This window comes from Aythya marila (genome assembly GCF_965140915.1).
Source record: "Aythya marila genome assembly, chromosome: 14".
In the NCBI taxonomy this organism is placed as follows: Eukaryota; Metazoa; Chordata; class Aves; order Anseriformes; family Anatidae; genus Aythya; species Aythya marila.
This window is the reverse complement of record NC_139055.1, coordinates 18,839,195-18,855,875: the sequence shown is the minus strand read 5'-3', so window position 1 is coordinate 18,855,875 and position 16,681 is coordinate 18,839,195. Positions and strand designations below refer to the sequence as shown.

At 54.1% G+C, this 16,681-nt stretch overlaps 1 protein-coding gene across 4 annotated transcripts in view; it reads right to left on the bottom strand.

The window, feature by feature from the left end:
• Positions 1-271: 271 nt before the first annotated feature.
• The window catches only part of ARHGAP26 (Rho GTPase activating protein 26), a 119,772-nt gene continuing 103,362 nt past the window's right edge, over positions 272-16,681 (bottom strand). For 2 of the 4 annotated variants that reach the window (XM_082771543.1, XM_082771544.1), the window contains exons 21-23: positions 6,070-6,180; positions 3,430-3,521; positions 272-738 (exon numbers count right to left, since the gene is read on the bottom strand). In XM_082771543.1, coding sequence (XP_082627669.1) covers positions 650-738; positions 3,430-3,521; positions 6,070-6,180 — 292 coding nt within the window. In that variant the 3' untranslated portion in view covers positions 272-649. Of the gene's footprint in view, positions 739-3,429; positions 3,522-6,069; positions 6,181-7,880; positions 10,147-16,681 lie in introns of those variants that run through there. The other 2 variants (XM_082771545.1, XM_082771546.1) reach the window with 2 other exon arrangements.

Below are 16,681 nucleotides of genomic sequence, written 5' to 3'. Positions count from 1 at the left end.
TTTGGTCCCAAATGTCCCCTGGTGGGGACCCGGCCGCCCCCAGCCCTGGCACCCGGTGAGGCTGCGCCCAGGCGGGGAGGGAAGCTGGGTGTCACACAGGACGCCGCCGCAGAGCAGCCTGCGGTCTGCTGCCAGCCCCGAGCACCTTCCCCCACCACATCGTGCTGGCTGACGGAGCGCGGGGAATGGCTGGGGAGCAAAGGGCTCCTCAGTGCTGAAGGCTCTTCCTTCCACCGGGCAGGATCCGTGCCGGCAGCTCCAGCTGCTGCTCCTCCGTGGGCAGCCTCACGGCAGCGGTGAGCGGCCAGGCGGGGGTTCACACTCTGTAGGCATAGCCCCCCCGAGCCTGCGGGCTGCTGCTTTGCTGCTTTCCTCGCTGCTGCAACAGCTCCGGACAGGGGACGTGGCCTTCAGGCACCGCCTGCCTCTTCACGATGCTGGGAGAGCCGAGCGACCTCCCCGAGCCTCCTGCAGGCCCGGGCGCCGCGGAGCACGGAGGGACCCGCGTGGTGGCATCCACGCAGCCGCCGGTGGCCGTGGCCGTGGGGACGCCCTCGGAGGCAAGGAGCAAAACGGTCTGCAGCACGCGAGCCAGCGCTTGCCATGGATACCATGTAACGCGCAGCGGGGCCGCGTCCTGCGCCCCGAGTTATAGGAACTCCACGTAGTTTTCGGGGATTAATCCCGTCTTCCCGTTGAGGGTCCCTTCCAACCAGCCGGGCTCCTGGGATGGGTGAACTTGGGGAGAGAAAGAGAACAAAGCGCGTTACCACACAGCCTGGCTCCACCGTGGGCTGTGCAGGATCTGTCCCGGCCGCCTGCCCCTTGTCCCTCCTGCCCGCAGCCTCTGGGCCCCCCCGGCCCTGCCCCAACCTAGTGTGACCCAGGAAGGGCTGGGGACAGCAGCGGGATGGGAGAGGGGTTGGGATTCTTATCCATGAATCAATGCAGTGACCAGTCTGCACCAGTACGGCAAAGTCCATGACCACTGGAGATGCCTGCAGAGGATTAGTACCACCTAAACGCACCACCTCCTGCCTGCCACCAGGAAAGCCCCTGGAAAACCTTCTCTAAAATTCCTTTGGCTTCACAGTGCCCCTGCCAACGTCCACCAAGAGAAAAGAAATTGTAAATGGTCTGTGTGCATCTGAGCAAGCCCTCTGGTCGCAGCAAATGGCTTGGCAAAGTGCTTTAGCGGAAAGTCATGTGAGTTCCAGCGACTGCTGTCCCTTAAGGAATCGCTCATGTCCCCATTTATTCCTGCCTGGACACTGTCAGATAAAGCGGGGCACGCAAACAGGTAGGGAGCAGAATTTTATTCTCTATTACAAAATTAGGAAACGAATGCAATGCAGCTTCCCTACAGGCCAGCACAAAGCCTTCGGTACCTGTCGGCAGCGGGGGCTCACTGCTTCCGAACAGGGAGCTCTCCACGGCAGGGGCGCCTGCAGGCTGGGAGCAGCCCCTGCTGACCCCGTGGTGCCCTCACCGCCCCCAGTTGTGCCCAGGGACACCTCTCCCAGCAGCACTGCCACGGGGGCAGGCAGCGATAGGTGCCCGAGGGCTGCTGGAAGCCTGCGTCTCACAGAGCTACAGCAGAACGGTGCTGGGAGACTCCAACACCTCAACGCTCGGCGGTAGGCACGGCGTGGGCACGGTGCGCCTCGCGGCACCTCACCTGCCCCGTCAGACTTAGATGCTGCCCTGCCACGTACAGCCTCAGGGAACCCTGAAGCCAAAATCCAGCTCTCTAAGTATTTCTGAGACCCATTTGCTGCCACTGGGTTTTGTAACCCCCCTCCAGCACAGTAATATTCTGGCCGAGCTGTTTCGAACTCACTTCCCCCAGCTAACGTGAGCCCCGGCTACGCTGCTAAGTGATTAGAACATGCTGTATATTTTTTCCCCTGAATAATCCATTGATTTTTATCTAGCAAACACAATGTATTTAATTCAAACTTGTTCCCCTACTAGCTGCTCTAATTCCCACGGGCTCCCAAAGGGGAGACCATGTTTATTTATGAGATATCTATGGTGCTGCTTAGGAAAAGTATTTTCTTGAATTCGCATGTATTAATTCTCTTCCCTTTTCTGCCATGTTCTCAGATATATCCCAGGGCAAAAGCAGTGCATGGGGTAGCAGTTTCCCAAATGACAATGCTTAGCATATAAAAGCCAAGAACTACTTGGAAAGTAGCAAGAAGACTTTTCTTTACGTTGGGATTATATCTAAACCAGAACTTCTTGTCCATGGGGCACAGTCTCTTTCCCTTGATGCAGGAAACAGAAAGTCTATGCTCATTAACGTCGTCTCCAAAAACCTGACTAATCAGAGGCCACCTATTCCAATTCTCAGTATCCAGAGGAAAAAAACGCTCACTACTTTTCCATCTCCCGTACGAAACATCACGGCAACTGCATAGAATATTTCCGGTGCTGGTACTTGGAAACTGATCTCTCCTACCCTGAAAACTATCAGGGAACGGTTCCCTGGTAAACGCTGCTGTCAGTCAGCCACCTCGTGCTGGTATGTGGCACTTCAGGTCACAGCAGGCACTTCGTGCTTGTGAGCACAGCCTGGGACACCTCGGCGTGCCCTCCGTGCCACGGAGCCACCTCCACCCAGGTGGCAGAGCGGGCATCTCGGCTCACCGGGGTCCTGTGCCCCACAGGGGACAGGAGGAGGCTCCCGCCCATTCACCCCCCTTCTACACATCTCCCCTAGGATGAATTAAATCACGGTCTTGAAAAAGTCGTTTCCACACTGAGCCTAAAAAAGGACTGGATGGCCGGCTCTTTTCAGCACGGATACAAAAAGGAAGGCAAGATACACCCTGGATTTAACGCCTGTTTCAAGCATTTCTGCTTTCTTCTTTCATGGGACTTCTAGTGGTGGAAATGGGATAGTCATTAGGCACAGGATTGAAAGGAAACCCATGAACTTTGAGTACAAATTATTCCCTGGGTCGCAGGAGGAAAACCAATAATTTGCAAAACTCGGTGCTAAAATAACCAATAGCCAACTGGCGTTCTCTGCAGCTTTCTTCACATTACTGTTAACACTGGCTCTGCAGTTTCTCACATCTCCATGAAATGAGAGATGCTGTCAGAGAACGAGTCCATTCGGAAGCACGGGACAGCCTCCTGCTACCTGCTGCCCAGGCTGGCAGCCGCAGCCTCAGTGCTGGTGGACACGAGCCCGATGGCTTCCCGCAGCGCTTCTCCAGCCCAAAGGCTGCCAGCGAGGGGCAATGCCACATTCATTAGAGGGACACGAACCTCACAGCATGTCACCAATGCCCCAGTTCACCCGCTGCCCTCCCACTGTGCCCTGCCCTTGCTCGGGGCTCAGCTCTGGCAGCCGGCCCCCCGAGACCCCAGCCCCAGAGCCGCCTGGCCCCGCTCCCCGGGGGCGCAGCGGGCACTCACCGTTGTCAAACACGGTGCCTGCCGTGAAGGAGAGCTCCGAGTCGTGTTCTGCCTTGCAGGCGTACAAAGCTCGCGCCTTCCTCAATGGCGAGCTGCAGAAAGAAAGCATTTACTGACATTAAAACCGTACGCTGGTCAATACACAAAAGCAGCCCCTTCCTGCTCCTTGTGGGGTCCCCGGGCCCCTGCCCTCGAGGGTTCCAAGGTTGCCACGGGGAGGAGCGAGAAGGACCCCGTGGAGGTGAAGCTCTCCTCTGAGAGCTCCAGGCCCGGGGCAGGAGTACGTGGAGGGCTGGCAATGCTTCGTGGGTCCCTGCGGGGAGGTGAGGGCTGCCGGGCAGGCACTGAGTGGAGGCGGGTAGCAGGGGCCATCAGCGACCCGCTGCAGACCAGAACAGGGAGCTGCCGAAGCCCAGCACTGCCGGAGAGCTCCTTGTCCAATTTCAGGAGGAAGAATTAGCACCTGGGGAAGGGTATTTCAAAACGGAAAAATAACTAAGTCCGTGAAGAATTTGCTGTGCTTCTTTAGAGACTGTAGCTGAAGACAAAAAAGATTTAACAACCATTAGGCTCCACTGGGAAGGAGTCTGCGTGCCCACGCTGAGCAGGGGAGCGCCTCAGAGCCGACGGGGACAGAAGTGGAGGCCGATTGCTGGCGAGTGCAGGGGAGGAAGGAGCCCAGGAGTGCACCCACACGGCAGAGCTGTCCCCGTGCCCCGGTCCCCCCCTGTTCATCCCCGGCCAGTGTCCCAGCAGGGGGGGTGGCAGCTGAGACACCAGCAGCAGGTCCAGACCGCGCCGTCTGTCTGTCCGCAGCCAGAGCCGCGTTGGGCTGTTTGGCTACAGCCTGCCCCAGCGAAGTGAGGGAAGTGCCCCCAGCACTGGCATAACCAGCAAGGCGCCACCATTCCCAGCCGGTGGTTTCGTGGTCTTTTCTCTTTCTGAGGACTACACAGCGCTCAGCTTTCTCAGGGTGGGCCCCGTATAACCGGCACACTCTCACCTCGTGGCGAAAGTGGTTCTTGCTCACACAGAAACCACAAACCAGGGGAGCTGCGAATGGTTTTGGTTTTGCTGTGAGCACAGCCCCTTAGTCGAGGCTTTTCCTATCTGAATTCCAGCTGCCTGATGCGAGCAGCAGCAAAACGCTTTGCAGCCTGGTATGGGCACTGCTGCCTAAACGAGGGGCCTGGGCTGCCTGGGAGGCTCTCCTCTCCTCTCCTCTTCTCCTGCATAGCGTTTGTGGAGACCGTCAGGCAAAAAGCCATTTTCTGGCTTCCTACCTCACACTGTTCCAGTTAGTGTTTCTCCTCCCAAAGCCCCATGCAGCACGCCGTGCCCCAGCCCCCTTCACCCACTGCGCTCGGGGCTGACACTGGTGCTGCGCCCACGCCCTGCGCAGCCCTGCCGGGCTTGCAGGGACCGAGGAGCTGGGATCCTGGTGATGGCTCGTGTTGAGTTTTTGCCTCCAAGCATGGCACGCAGCCAGCAAAGCACTCAGAGGAGTATCACCCATGTGCCTCTGTGCGGTTTCGGGGATGATGAGCCTCTCTCCCCCAGAGGAAGAAGGCTGTTGGGATGGTATTACACCGCTGTCAGCCTCTGCAGACGTGTACCAAAACACATAAATAACCCTGCCAAACAGGCAGACATTGTACAGGCAACGTGTATGGCTGTAGGTGTGGGGGAAGAGCTCGGTCTGTGCCTGCAATGCACAAACAGGTCTGACACGTCTCCCCACGAGAGGCTTTGCTGTGCCGTGCCAGGAGTGCTGCTGCGGGGACGAGGCAGCCCCTCGTTCTGCTGGGCCAGGGATGGGCTCAGGGGAAGGACACCCTGTCCGAGGGCACCACCCCGGCTTCCCCCGTGTGAGCATCCCCGATACCCACAGCACAGGCACCAGGGAGCTGCTCATGGTGCAGCTCCAGTGCCAGAAGCTCTGGGGCAGCGCATGTGGCAGCGAGCTGCACGCTGCAGGTGCAGGGCTCTCGCTGGTGAGTCCTCACCGCTGCTGCCCTGTGCGGTGCCAACCTGCTCCAGGGAACCCACCCCGGTCCACCCATGGCCTGCAGGATCAATCTGTTCCAGCAATGCCCCAGCGCCTGAGACATGGGCTAAATGCAGGCAAACGTCTGTGTTGCACCATGTCCTTTACCCCCCTTACATTCCAGCTAAGAAAAGGAGAATGGCCAGAAAATGTGGTATCACGGCATTTTACAGACATCTGCACCTCCCGGCAGCAGCTGGGATGACAGTACCTCGCTTACCTGTTGTAGAGACGAACGAAGCAAGCTGCAGGGAGCTGACATGGCTGGGCAAAACCCACAGAAACCACAAGCGACTCCATTCACCGTCAGCATGACCTGCCAGTGCTGACTGCCGCCAGCCTGAGCATCGCACGGCCCAGGGCTGCGTGTGCTGGCGGCACCCACCGGGGGCAAGCGGGTGCCACAGGGGTGCCAGGAGCCTCTCCTGGGGCAGGAGACGTTTGAAAGCTCCTCTCTTGCTGAATGCAGATAGCTGCACTAGGGGAGTTTGAGCAGGATGCAAAGGGGGAAGGGAGGTGAAGTGAGGGAAACCAAGTAAATTACACAGAAAATAGCAAAAGCAACAGAAAGCCAAGCAAATTCCGCAACAGACCTGATGGGGGATGAGTCGCTGGACGTAGAGGAGGTGGGCATAGGACTTGATGGCGCGGAGAACATGGGCCAGGACGGTGAGAGGGGTGACGTTGGGCTTGGATTCTGAGGGCTGCAAGACATAACCAGATACCTTATCAACGTGCAACCACAGAAACAAACAGCAACCGAGAGACAGTCAGACGACATCCGACGATAGCGAGTGCCTTGGGAATATTCAGAGCATGAGACACAGCTACGAAATGAAGTGCCAAGACCTTGGGAAACGTTTCAAGGCCAGATCTGCATTTCTCTGGACAACAAGAGCTGGATCTTCCAGTTAACCCCTGCTCCATCGCCACATCCAGGCGAGCCCGGCACCTCGCGTGCGGAGGGCTGTCGGGTTGCTCGCCACTGCTGCCTTCCCAGCACCTTACCTGCTTTGGTTTGATTCCCCACTGCTGCCAGAAAGGGCTGACTGCATTTCCATACCTGAATGAGGCCTGCGAGCAGCCTCCACGCTCCATTTTTATTTTGGTTGCTGCTGTGTCTGGCTCTAGAAGGTTCTTCTCTGGACCACCACCTGCAGTGCCAAGCACCGCTGCCTGTTTGCATGTCTCAGAGGGTCCCAGCTGCACCCCCTCAGCAACGAGCAAAGCCAAGGCAAGGACAACAAGGACAACCTGCCTTCTCCTGGCAGAACGAGGGAAATGAGAGAAATCAGCCGCAGGGCACTGGCTGCAGGGGCTGTGTCTGTGCACACCCCCTGAGCACACTGGGGTGCACCCATCATGGGGAGCACTGGGACCCCGCTGTGAACCGGCTGCTTCTGCGGCCACATCATTGGCTCACGTCGAGGTGACCGGTGCTTCAGTGCTCCTGTGGTGCTTATAAAATGGCAGCACTGTAAAGGTTTAATTGCTTTGTTTTCGTGTTTTACATCAAGGAGCTCTCTTCCCCTCATCCAAACTGCTCTTGATGGTTAGCTCTAGGTTCTCCGCTTCCCCTTTAAGCTCCTGCCGTCAGCTGAAGTCAAATCAAGTTACTGGACTAGCAATTGCATGCAGAAGTCAAGTGAGAAAAGTCTGTTTCCTGCAAAACTGTTTTATTTAGGTCATTTTCAGGTTCACTGAAAAGCAATTATTGTACTAAAACACCAGTTTGAGTCTGATTCATCTTCTACCGTTTGTACGTTTTTCAACTCATCTGTATTCTCCATCTAATTCAGATCGTAAACTCTGTCCCCGATAAAACACCAGAAAAAAATTCTCAGCACTGCAAATGCCCTGGAAAAACAAGAAGTTTTGTAAAAGCAATCATGATTGATGCCTTCGGGCTCAGAGCGGGGTGGCACCCCGGGTCAGCAGGCCTGCGGCCCTGCGGGCAGCCCCCAGCCCAGGCCGTCCCTGTCCTCGTTCCCATCCCTGGGACAGATGAGCCAGGCTGAGGCCACCCGTGTGGCTCCTCCACCCAGACACCTCCAAAACTTTAACAAAAAGATGAAGTCTCCATATAACGGGTGATGGGTTAGCCATAATCCTTCAGTAACTTTGAGATCCCAGCAGCAGAAGGTCGCCGCTCTGGGGCCTGGCGGGCTCCCGGGCCTACCCGGAGCTGAAGGGACAACTCTGTCGGTTTGGCCCAACTCCTAGGGAGAAGGTGGCCGAGTCATAAATACCCCACCACAGCTGGCTCCGAGAGGACACTACAGAAGGTTACATTTTTGGCCTGAACTCCCCTGCAGTCCGTATCTGGTTAAGGGCAAACTCTTGGCTTCTCTGCTGCCTGCAGAAGCCGTGGCACCGAATCGAACAGAAAGCAACCACGTCCCCGTGGAGCTACAGGCAACTCCTTTATTGCGTCGGAGGGTTACAGGTGTACAGACATACAGCAGTGCATCACAGCTTGCACCGAGGGTTGTCATACAATGGGCAGAATACTAGCAGGAGTCCTCAAATAATTCACCTCATATTTAGTGTTCACCCCGCTCCTCAGATCTAATCAACGTCCACATCATAATTATCGGTATTATATAATATATAATACAATCTTTTTGTATTTTTCTATCAAAATCGTCAGTCCTAGAAAAATAAGTCATTACCTGCATAAGTTAAGCTTTAACAAAGCTGCTAGACATTTGTGTTTACCATTTAGGAAGCCTATTTCCAACTTTTAACAGAAGGAGGTGCTACAAAGACCACAGAGTTATCCCAAATCGCAGAAATCAACCCTTGATGTGCCAGTTCTTCCTGCTGCTTTTTCTTTCCAGCAGGCATAGTTGTCTGGCGATCTGTGACGATGTCCTACCTGCCCTTAACACAAGAAGTTATGTAGCACACAGGGCAGGTAATTTGGTTTTATTTTATCTGTGCACAAGCATGCTTCTGCCCTCTAATGGAGAGAGCATGTTAGATCCATTTGAAGACATGGAGGGCCCAGTTCCTCTGGGCATCAGGAACCAGAACATCTCCGTCACTGTATTGCATGAGGAGCCGGTATTTTGGAAGCCAAAGTCCGTTGGTTGTTAATACCTGTATGCAACGACTGCTGGCTCTATGCAGCCAAGCTACCGTGCAAGCCTCTCAGACGGTGCACGTCTGCAGTGCAAATGGAACGAGGACGTGTGGGGTTAGCACCTGGAAGCAGAGGGCCTGCTGGCTGTGCCCTTCATCGCTCCATGGCTACTCACCATTCACGCAGCCTCCTCCATCCTGGTGATCCCAAAGAGCTCTTCAGAGGTGCCCGTGACCTGCTCCATACATGGACTTACCCTTCACAAGAGACACGGACCTCTCAGCCCCCAGCCCCTGCTTCAGCGAGGTTCCATCTTCAGGGCAGGATGAGTCCTAAGACAGCTTGGATGCCTCCAGCCGCCAGCTCCTCTTCTTGCCGGAGACAAACCCGTCAGGCAGACGTCCCCAAGGGACCACAAAGGCCCCAGGCAGGGCAAGACAGAGCAAGCAAACGCACAGCGTAGCCTTTTCCACAGAGGAGCTTTGTCCATGGTTGGGAGGAGCCCTGGAGCAGTGACCGAAACACAGCCAGGCTTATCCCCCTGCCGGCCACCAACACCAGCAGGTGGCCCTGCTCCGTGGGCAGTGGGCTCCGGGTGCAAGAGGACCTCTCGCTGGGTGCAGACGCCGGGCAGCCTCCACCAGCGGCCCCTGCTCCTCCTCGCTGCATGGTTGGAAGGGCACCCATCCAACTGCAGGGCCAATGGGACCACAAATTCCCAAGATGCGTTTTGAGATGAAATCATTTTAAAAGAATGCGGCTCTTGCTACTTGCAGAAGTCAGCTCTATCACAGCCTCACCAACTGCTCAGTCTACTCTGATTACGGTGCATAATGCAATCAAATGATTCTCAGTCAAATGAGAAGAGAATTACTTCTGCAGCGTTGCAGTAAGAACCTGGCTCTCAGGCCAGCCTTTATCTAAGAAGCTATCAATAATTTGCAGCAGGATTTTGGTAGCTTTGGGTTCTGGGTGGCAAAGAAAACACTCTCCATGCCCACCAAAACAACTGAGAGATACATTAAATAATGACATCATGCAGGTCCTTAAGTATGAAGATGATCCTGTTTCAGTCGGGTTACTCACAGACGAGATGGTCCCATGATGACTGAGCCACCTCTGCTCACCTCGTCATCTCCCTCTGTAAGTCTTTCCAGTGCATTGCCCCAGGAAGAACAAATGGACTTCTCAGGATCCTGCCTGAGCTGGCCCTCCCGAGCGCCTACAGACCTCGTGTCTGTGATGAGCACCAAGGGCTTATCTCCTTCCAGTCAAACACTGGCATTTATTTTCAAAGATACTGCTCAAGTATCACCTTGCTGAGTTACGTGATTGCAAGGCCTAAGTCCTGTTTTGTTGGATGGAAGTAAGCGCACTCGAGTGATCAGACTAAAGAGGCCTCTGTATCTGGAGAACCATTTTCGTGTAGGGTCCAATTTCCTTTCTGTTTCTCATGGAAATAGCAGAGGTGGTGATGGACTTTTTGGAAATGTTGGCTGCTGCCTGTTGTCTGCCGAAAGCAAATGTCATCTGGACCTGTTTTTTCCCTTCTTATTATTCTTGAGGACTTTGCGAGGGGCTCTCCCTGTTGAGTGCATAGTGGGAAACAAAACAGAAAAAAAAAACACAGCTGAGAACCAAAAATACCAGAAGCAGGAAACAAAGAAATGGCTAAAATTAGAGTCTTCAAAGCAGCTTTAGCCAAGCAGAAGCAGCAGAGGGAACTCCATCAGTCAGTAGCCCACAACGTGCCGAGGCTTTCACCTTTCCTTCTGGCCCCTTCTGCAGCCCCACGAGGCGCAGGGTTGTGTGAGGAGCCCAGGGGGTGGCAGCAGGACGGAGGAGGTCCCCAGTGCCCCTCGGGCAGTCCCCCTGCACCCACAACCAAGCAGGGATGAGTGGAACGAAGCCTCCTCCTCGCTTCCCGTGGCTGCAGCACATCTTGGCTTTCCGTTCCGAAGCTCAGCTTGTTGCCTGAGCATGCGAAAAACGCAGCGCTCCTTGCTTCCAGATACTGCTCTGCTTTCCAGTCGCTGGACCTAAAGAGCTTCTTTTCTACCCCCTTCTCATTACCTCTCTTTTCTCCCCCATTCTCAGCAGCCTGCCTGCCCAGACTGTCTCTGGCATTTTCTTTACACTTCTCAAGTCCTGCAGGCATTTACAGGGCTGAAGAATTCTTCTCAGCAGGGTTTCCAGACAGCTTTTGCTGCTTTGTTCTTTTGGCTGAGAGGACACCAGTTCCACTTAAAAAATGTTTACAACTTGTTTATTTTTGTGGAACTCAGGGCTATTTCTGGCACAGAACATCTAACATCTATGAATGGGCACAGTCTACCGATGAGCTAAAGCCCTTTGATGAAATCACCTCAAGAATAAACACAATATTCCCATCCTGACGTTACCGGTACCTGACTGCATGAAACTAAACCAAGAACCACCCACCCCTCGATCTTCTATTCCTATAAAACAAAGCTGCTCAACGTAAGGCTCTTCTCAAAGCTAACCAGAAAAAAATATTACAGCATCATTTAATGCCAGGGCTCTTCGACTTGCTAACACAAGGCCAAGATTGCAGCTCCCTGGTGGACACGGCTCTGTTGCCTAAAAGAAATGGGAGGCAGCTTTGGGCAGAGAAGCTCATGAAGTTCATGCAGCGCTGCACATCCCAGCAAAGCGCGGATTGCAAAGCCAGATGGGCTTGAGCGAGCAGCTCCCCAGGCTCTGGCTGTACTGCAGGTTAGTGATGGCACCAAGCACGATCCTGTACGTTACCATGAGCCCACAGGCTTCTGATTGGTAGGATTCTTCCTCTCTTTGGTGCTTTAAATGCAAGAAAAATGATGCCAAAGCTCTCTCCGGTAATATTCTCTCAGGAGCTAGCTTGTTGTATACAGAACTCGGGTGCAAATCAATGAGACTTAGGGAAATAAGCAGCCAAAATACATTGTGGGCAACATCACTTGACCAAATAGGTCCAAAACAGTTCAGCTTCTTCAGCATGGACTTTTCCCCATCTCAATTTATTATTTCCTCTGTCTCGATGAGCACAGCTTACGTGATCTTCTTTACAGTAATCTGGAAGTGTCTCTCTGTAATCTTCAAGACACCCAGCACATCGGTTTGTCCTGTCACTTTGCTGTTTGCCTTATTTCCCATAGAGAGAATGCTATGGCTGCTGTAGGAACGTCATACAGCATCTAACAGCTTTTCCACTTGAATAAGAAGAGAAGTTGGGAAGAGTTCTGCCTTTGGGGAGGAGAGCTGGAGGTTTTGTTGTCCCACTTAACAGACGTTGCCATTTCCAAACACAGCTTACACTCAGCGTTTCACAGTGATGCAATGACATTGCTGGTTTGGTGCAGCCTTCTGGCATGCAGCTTAGCGACTGATGCTACTGCTGGAGAAAGGTTGAGTGAATAAGCAAAGAATCAGCAATGGATGCATGTTCAGCATGACTAAGCGCAGGGAGGCACCGCGGGAGGAACCTGCTGGAGTGGGCGGACGCTGGCACAGCCCGTGGGAAGGTTTTATCCACAGCAGCGGGGTCCAGGCGGTGGGAGCACCGTGCTGGGTTGGTAAGGAGCAGCTCCTCAATGGGAGCCCAATTCCACATCCAAAAATCGGCAGTGCCACCAGCAAGTCACCAACCCACCCGCCACTGCTCCGATGGGAACGGGGAAGGCAGGGGACATGGGGAACACACGGGTCCATGCTAACACGGCTCCAGGGCCTTGGTGGCACCTAGCCCCCATCTGCATTCGCACAGAGGCTGCGCTTTCTGCTCCACAGATAACCCCTCCCTGCTTCCTCCCTGCTCAGAAGGCTCTCAGCAGACCTCACAGCCAAGCCAGCAGATTTCACGTTGAACCAAGTGCGTTCAAACTGTGTTTGAGCTCTGAAGTATTAATAGAAAAGTTGTGCTGTGCCAGTAGGAAGCCAAAGAGCAGTTTAGGAGGGAAGTGCTGGTAAATCAGGAGCCAGCATCATAGTCACATCTTTTCCACCACGCCACTGCTTCTAATTCATGAGGTAATTCTGCAAGTCTAGATGCATTAGTCACCAACAAATTGTACTCACACTTAAGGAGAACTCGACAGGCCTCCAGAAGCTCTCATTTTAATCTGGCATTCCATCCACTGCCATCTTACGTCCCCCAGGAAAGAAAATTCTCCCATCTGCCACCCCAGCTACCATAAGGGATTCTTGCAAAATGAAGGAAATTGAAGTCCCTGGGGGATCACAGCCCCCAGGTCAGTGCGCCATGACCTCCCAGCCTACTGACCAGCCTCAGCACCTCTGTGGGCAGTCAAGGTGAAGATGCCGCTTCTTCTCCCTTCCCGTTAATCAAACACAGTGAAGACAAACACATGCAATTCACTGTTTTTTTGGTAGGCTGTTTCTGCACTTCCATTTGGGACATTTCACGTGCTCCCCCAGATTCCCCTGAGGGATGCACCCACAGGAGGCAGAGGGGATTCTCCTCTCCTGCTGCTTCCATCCGTGATTTTCTACAGACAACAACAAAAGATGAACGGGGCACTCCTTCCCCTGGGATTTCCTTCCCTGCTGCCCGCCGAACCCAGCCGGGACCCCTCTGCCTCAGGATGCCCACGGCTGCTCCCAGCCAGGCCGGCGGCCTCACAGCACGGCGCCGGGCGAGCAGGGGGAGCGATGCCAGCGCGCGGGGGCCGGCGAGTAATTGGCCGCGGTTCTTATGCTACCGATAATTTCCCAGCTTAGCACAGCCCTGTCAACGGTGTCTGCACATCGGCTTGTGCACGGCCAGAATGCAGCTGGACGGAAAGCGGGCGAGGGCCAATTAATCGGTGGGCAGGATCCCTTACGGCGGCAGAAAGGGCCGCGCCGATCGTGTTACCTCCGCTTCATGTCGAAGTGGCGGCCTTACGGCTCCGGCTAATTTATGAAGTTAATTAGGCACCAGGATCTTCTTTCAGAGGGAGACAGGATGTCTTTGTGACTGAGCAGCCCTGTTCCACCCCCCTTGCCCTGGGGGGGAAATTGTCAGCTTTTTGCTGAGAAATCGGATCCCTCAGGAGGGGCACGGCCGCCCGCGGGGGTGGTCCCCATCCGCACCCCGCTCACGCAGCCCGGCCGCTGGCGATGGGGAGCACGGGGAGCACGGGGAGCACGGGGCCGTTTTGTGCCTGTGTGGCACGGCTGGGAAGCGGCGCTGCCTCCAGAAAGCAGTCCCACATTCGTCAAAAGGCTTTTACAAGGGAAAGTCTAGGCTGCATCCTCGGTTTTGAATTGAATCTGCCGGCAGAAAGAGGAACCAAAGAATGCATTCAGCTGTGGGTTTTTTTTTTAAATATTTTGTCTCTAGTGACGTTTATAGGTGGCAGAGAGACCTAATTTACTGCCATTTTGCTTTCAGCTGGCTCAATAAAACTGTTGGCTAGGATCGTGCTTGTGAGACTCGGCCCAAAAGAAGCCCCAGCCCAGCACGAGCAGAGGCACTGGAGGCAGAGCCGAGCTGTGCAGGATGGACCCGGCTGGACTGGGCAAGGGCTGCAAGGCCGGGAGAGCAGCCCGTGCACCGGGACCCCGAACCATGAACCAGAGGGGAGAGGGAAGGAGAAAGGCAGGAGAGGAAAAGGCGAAAAAGAAAGCAAGAAGATGAGTCTGAGATCTACCCATCAGCTCCTAACAGCACACACACTGTTCTGTTAGCTGCCCCGGGGAAGGCTTTGTTGTAGCATCTTTGATTCCTGCATCCATTTCCCCACAATGGCCTTAATGTATTTTCAAATACCGCTTTATTTGAAAGTGAAATTTCCATTAGCCAATATTTGTCTGAGGCAGTTTCTTTGAAGAAAATACAGCTATGCAGCTATCTCCACACTAATTATATGAATTAAGAAAGCAATGAAAGTGCAATGTCTGTATTTTCTTCCCCAGGCTTTCAAGAAAGCTGTCTTTTAAGCATATGTGATGCTGAAGTCAAAGGCACTTTTTTAGATCTCTTGGAGGGAGTTGTACAATTCTAATTTAATTCAGTTTGCGAGAAGCACCCTTAGATGTTCCCAGAGCAAATCACATAAACAGAGCAGTGCAGTTCAAAAGCAGAAACTTCTGAAAAGTCTCCTGGGAGGCAGCTCTGCAAAAAGCTGCAGAGAGCAGGAGGGAGGTTGGAAAGAGCTGCAGAGAGCCCTGGGGAGAGGAGCCTGTGAAGAGGCTGTCTGTCTGTCTGTCTGTCTGTCCATCTGCGAGGGCCCGCACGCCCTGCACAGGCAGTAACGTCCCCAGGAGCAGGCTCCAGTTAACTCCAAAGCTGCGGATTCAAAGCAACCACATACTTCATTCCTGCTGAGAAAAGGAAGGTAGGCTTCTGCGTGCATTAGCGAGAAGGAGGCTTGACCTGACAGATTATCTTTGCTGTAATGGATGACCATGCAGAAAATATTTTGACGTATGACTGATGGCTCACATGGGGCTAGCCACAAAACTGGAGACTTTCTTTGGAAGAATATTTGGCCAAATTTTCAAGTTCAATTTGTGGAAAGTTTCTAGTCCAGGAGCCAACTGAAAACTGAAAGAGCTAAAGCTTTGAAAAGTTGTTATGCCAAAGTCTTGGGCAAATGAAAAGCCCACACAGCAGAAAAACAGATAAACCATCCATCTTCGACCTTTTCCTCCTGCGAGCCCAAAGCAACAAGCCCACGGAGCAGAGATGCTGGGAAAGCTGGCGGCCTTTCAGCGCTGGACTTTTCCTCTCGACCAAGCAGCTGTAAATATCTCTCCTCAAACGAAAGTTTGTAATTTCCCTCTGCCCTCCCCAAACAAGATGACTGCTCTTGTGGCCTACAGGCATCTTTCTTTTACACGTATCTGAAAATACCTCATGGAAGCGCACAAACGCTTCTAAAATAAATCCAGGATTATTTAAACACAACATAGGAAAGAATTATGAAATACATACACATAAATATACATGTGTGCGTGTGAATTAGATATATGCAAGTTCTAAATCGTATTGCCATCAGCAACTGGGCCTCCCCCACATTTATCTGTGGAGCCTACTGAATATACTGCTTGTATTTTTCATGAACCGGGTTTGAAGATGTTTGCCAGACCCTTGAATCACTGCAGCTTATGGAGCTCCTAACTGCAGGCAGAATCCGGGACTCCCAAGTCAAAGCTGCTTTGCGAAAAACACACAGACACCCTTATAACAGTCTGAACCAAAAAAAATAAATAAGTCATGAGATAGCTGGAATATTATGTCATCTGGAATAAGCCAAGCAGCAGACTGGGAACTTGAGGATCTGTTCTCAAGCAGGAACACCAGGAGATCCTGCTTGGAGCTGTGAACGAGCCCTGCTCCTCCCGGGCCCAGGCCGACCCCATGGCCGAGCCACACAGCGCCGTGCCCCTGGGGCCGCCTGCCCAAATCCCCTGCCCAACCCACAGACACGGGGTGGGCACAGGGCAGTGCTGCTGGCACTGGTGCAGCTGCGGAGGACGAAGCAGGGCGCACGGTGCTGCTGCTCAGCGGGGCTCCGTGCCAGCCCCGGCCGGGTCGGGGCCCACCCCGCGGTGCCGCCCGGTGAGCCTCCACGGAGACCTCGTCCCTAGCCTCGCTCTCCTCGTGTTGTAGTGCTTCCCATGACCCCAAACAGAAGGGAACCAATGCTCGTTTGGGCTCACTTCACCCCAGACCCATACCAGATGCCGTACGTGTGCTTCTGCCGTCCCGCCGGGTACCCGCAGGGCCAGGCAGTGCCCGCCTCGGAGAGCCTTCCTCCCCCAGCAGCTCATCTGCAGGGCCGTGAGCAGCCTCCCACGGGCTCTTCCCCCATCCAGGAGCAGCGTGGTGGTACCTCACAACTCCGACAAGAGACACGAGCCGTGCCAGGAGGTGCTGAGGGAGGAGAGCTGCGATAATTGCGTGCCGTGGCACCGCCTGGATGGACGCGCTGTGAGCAGCACCGTGCCACCACAGCCCCGTGGGGACCAGGCAGGCCGAGTGTAAGAGCCCAGTCTCAGCCCACGACCACAGACAGGACAGGTCCAATATCTTAAAACTAAATTTAGATACAGCTTTTCACGATGAGCTACCACTGAATGCCAGGCTGGGGGAGAGCGGGTAAGCACACGGG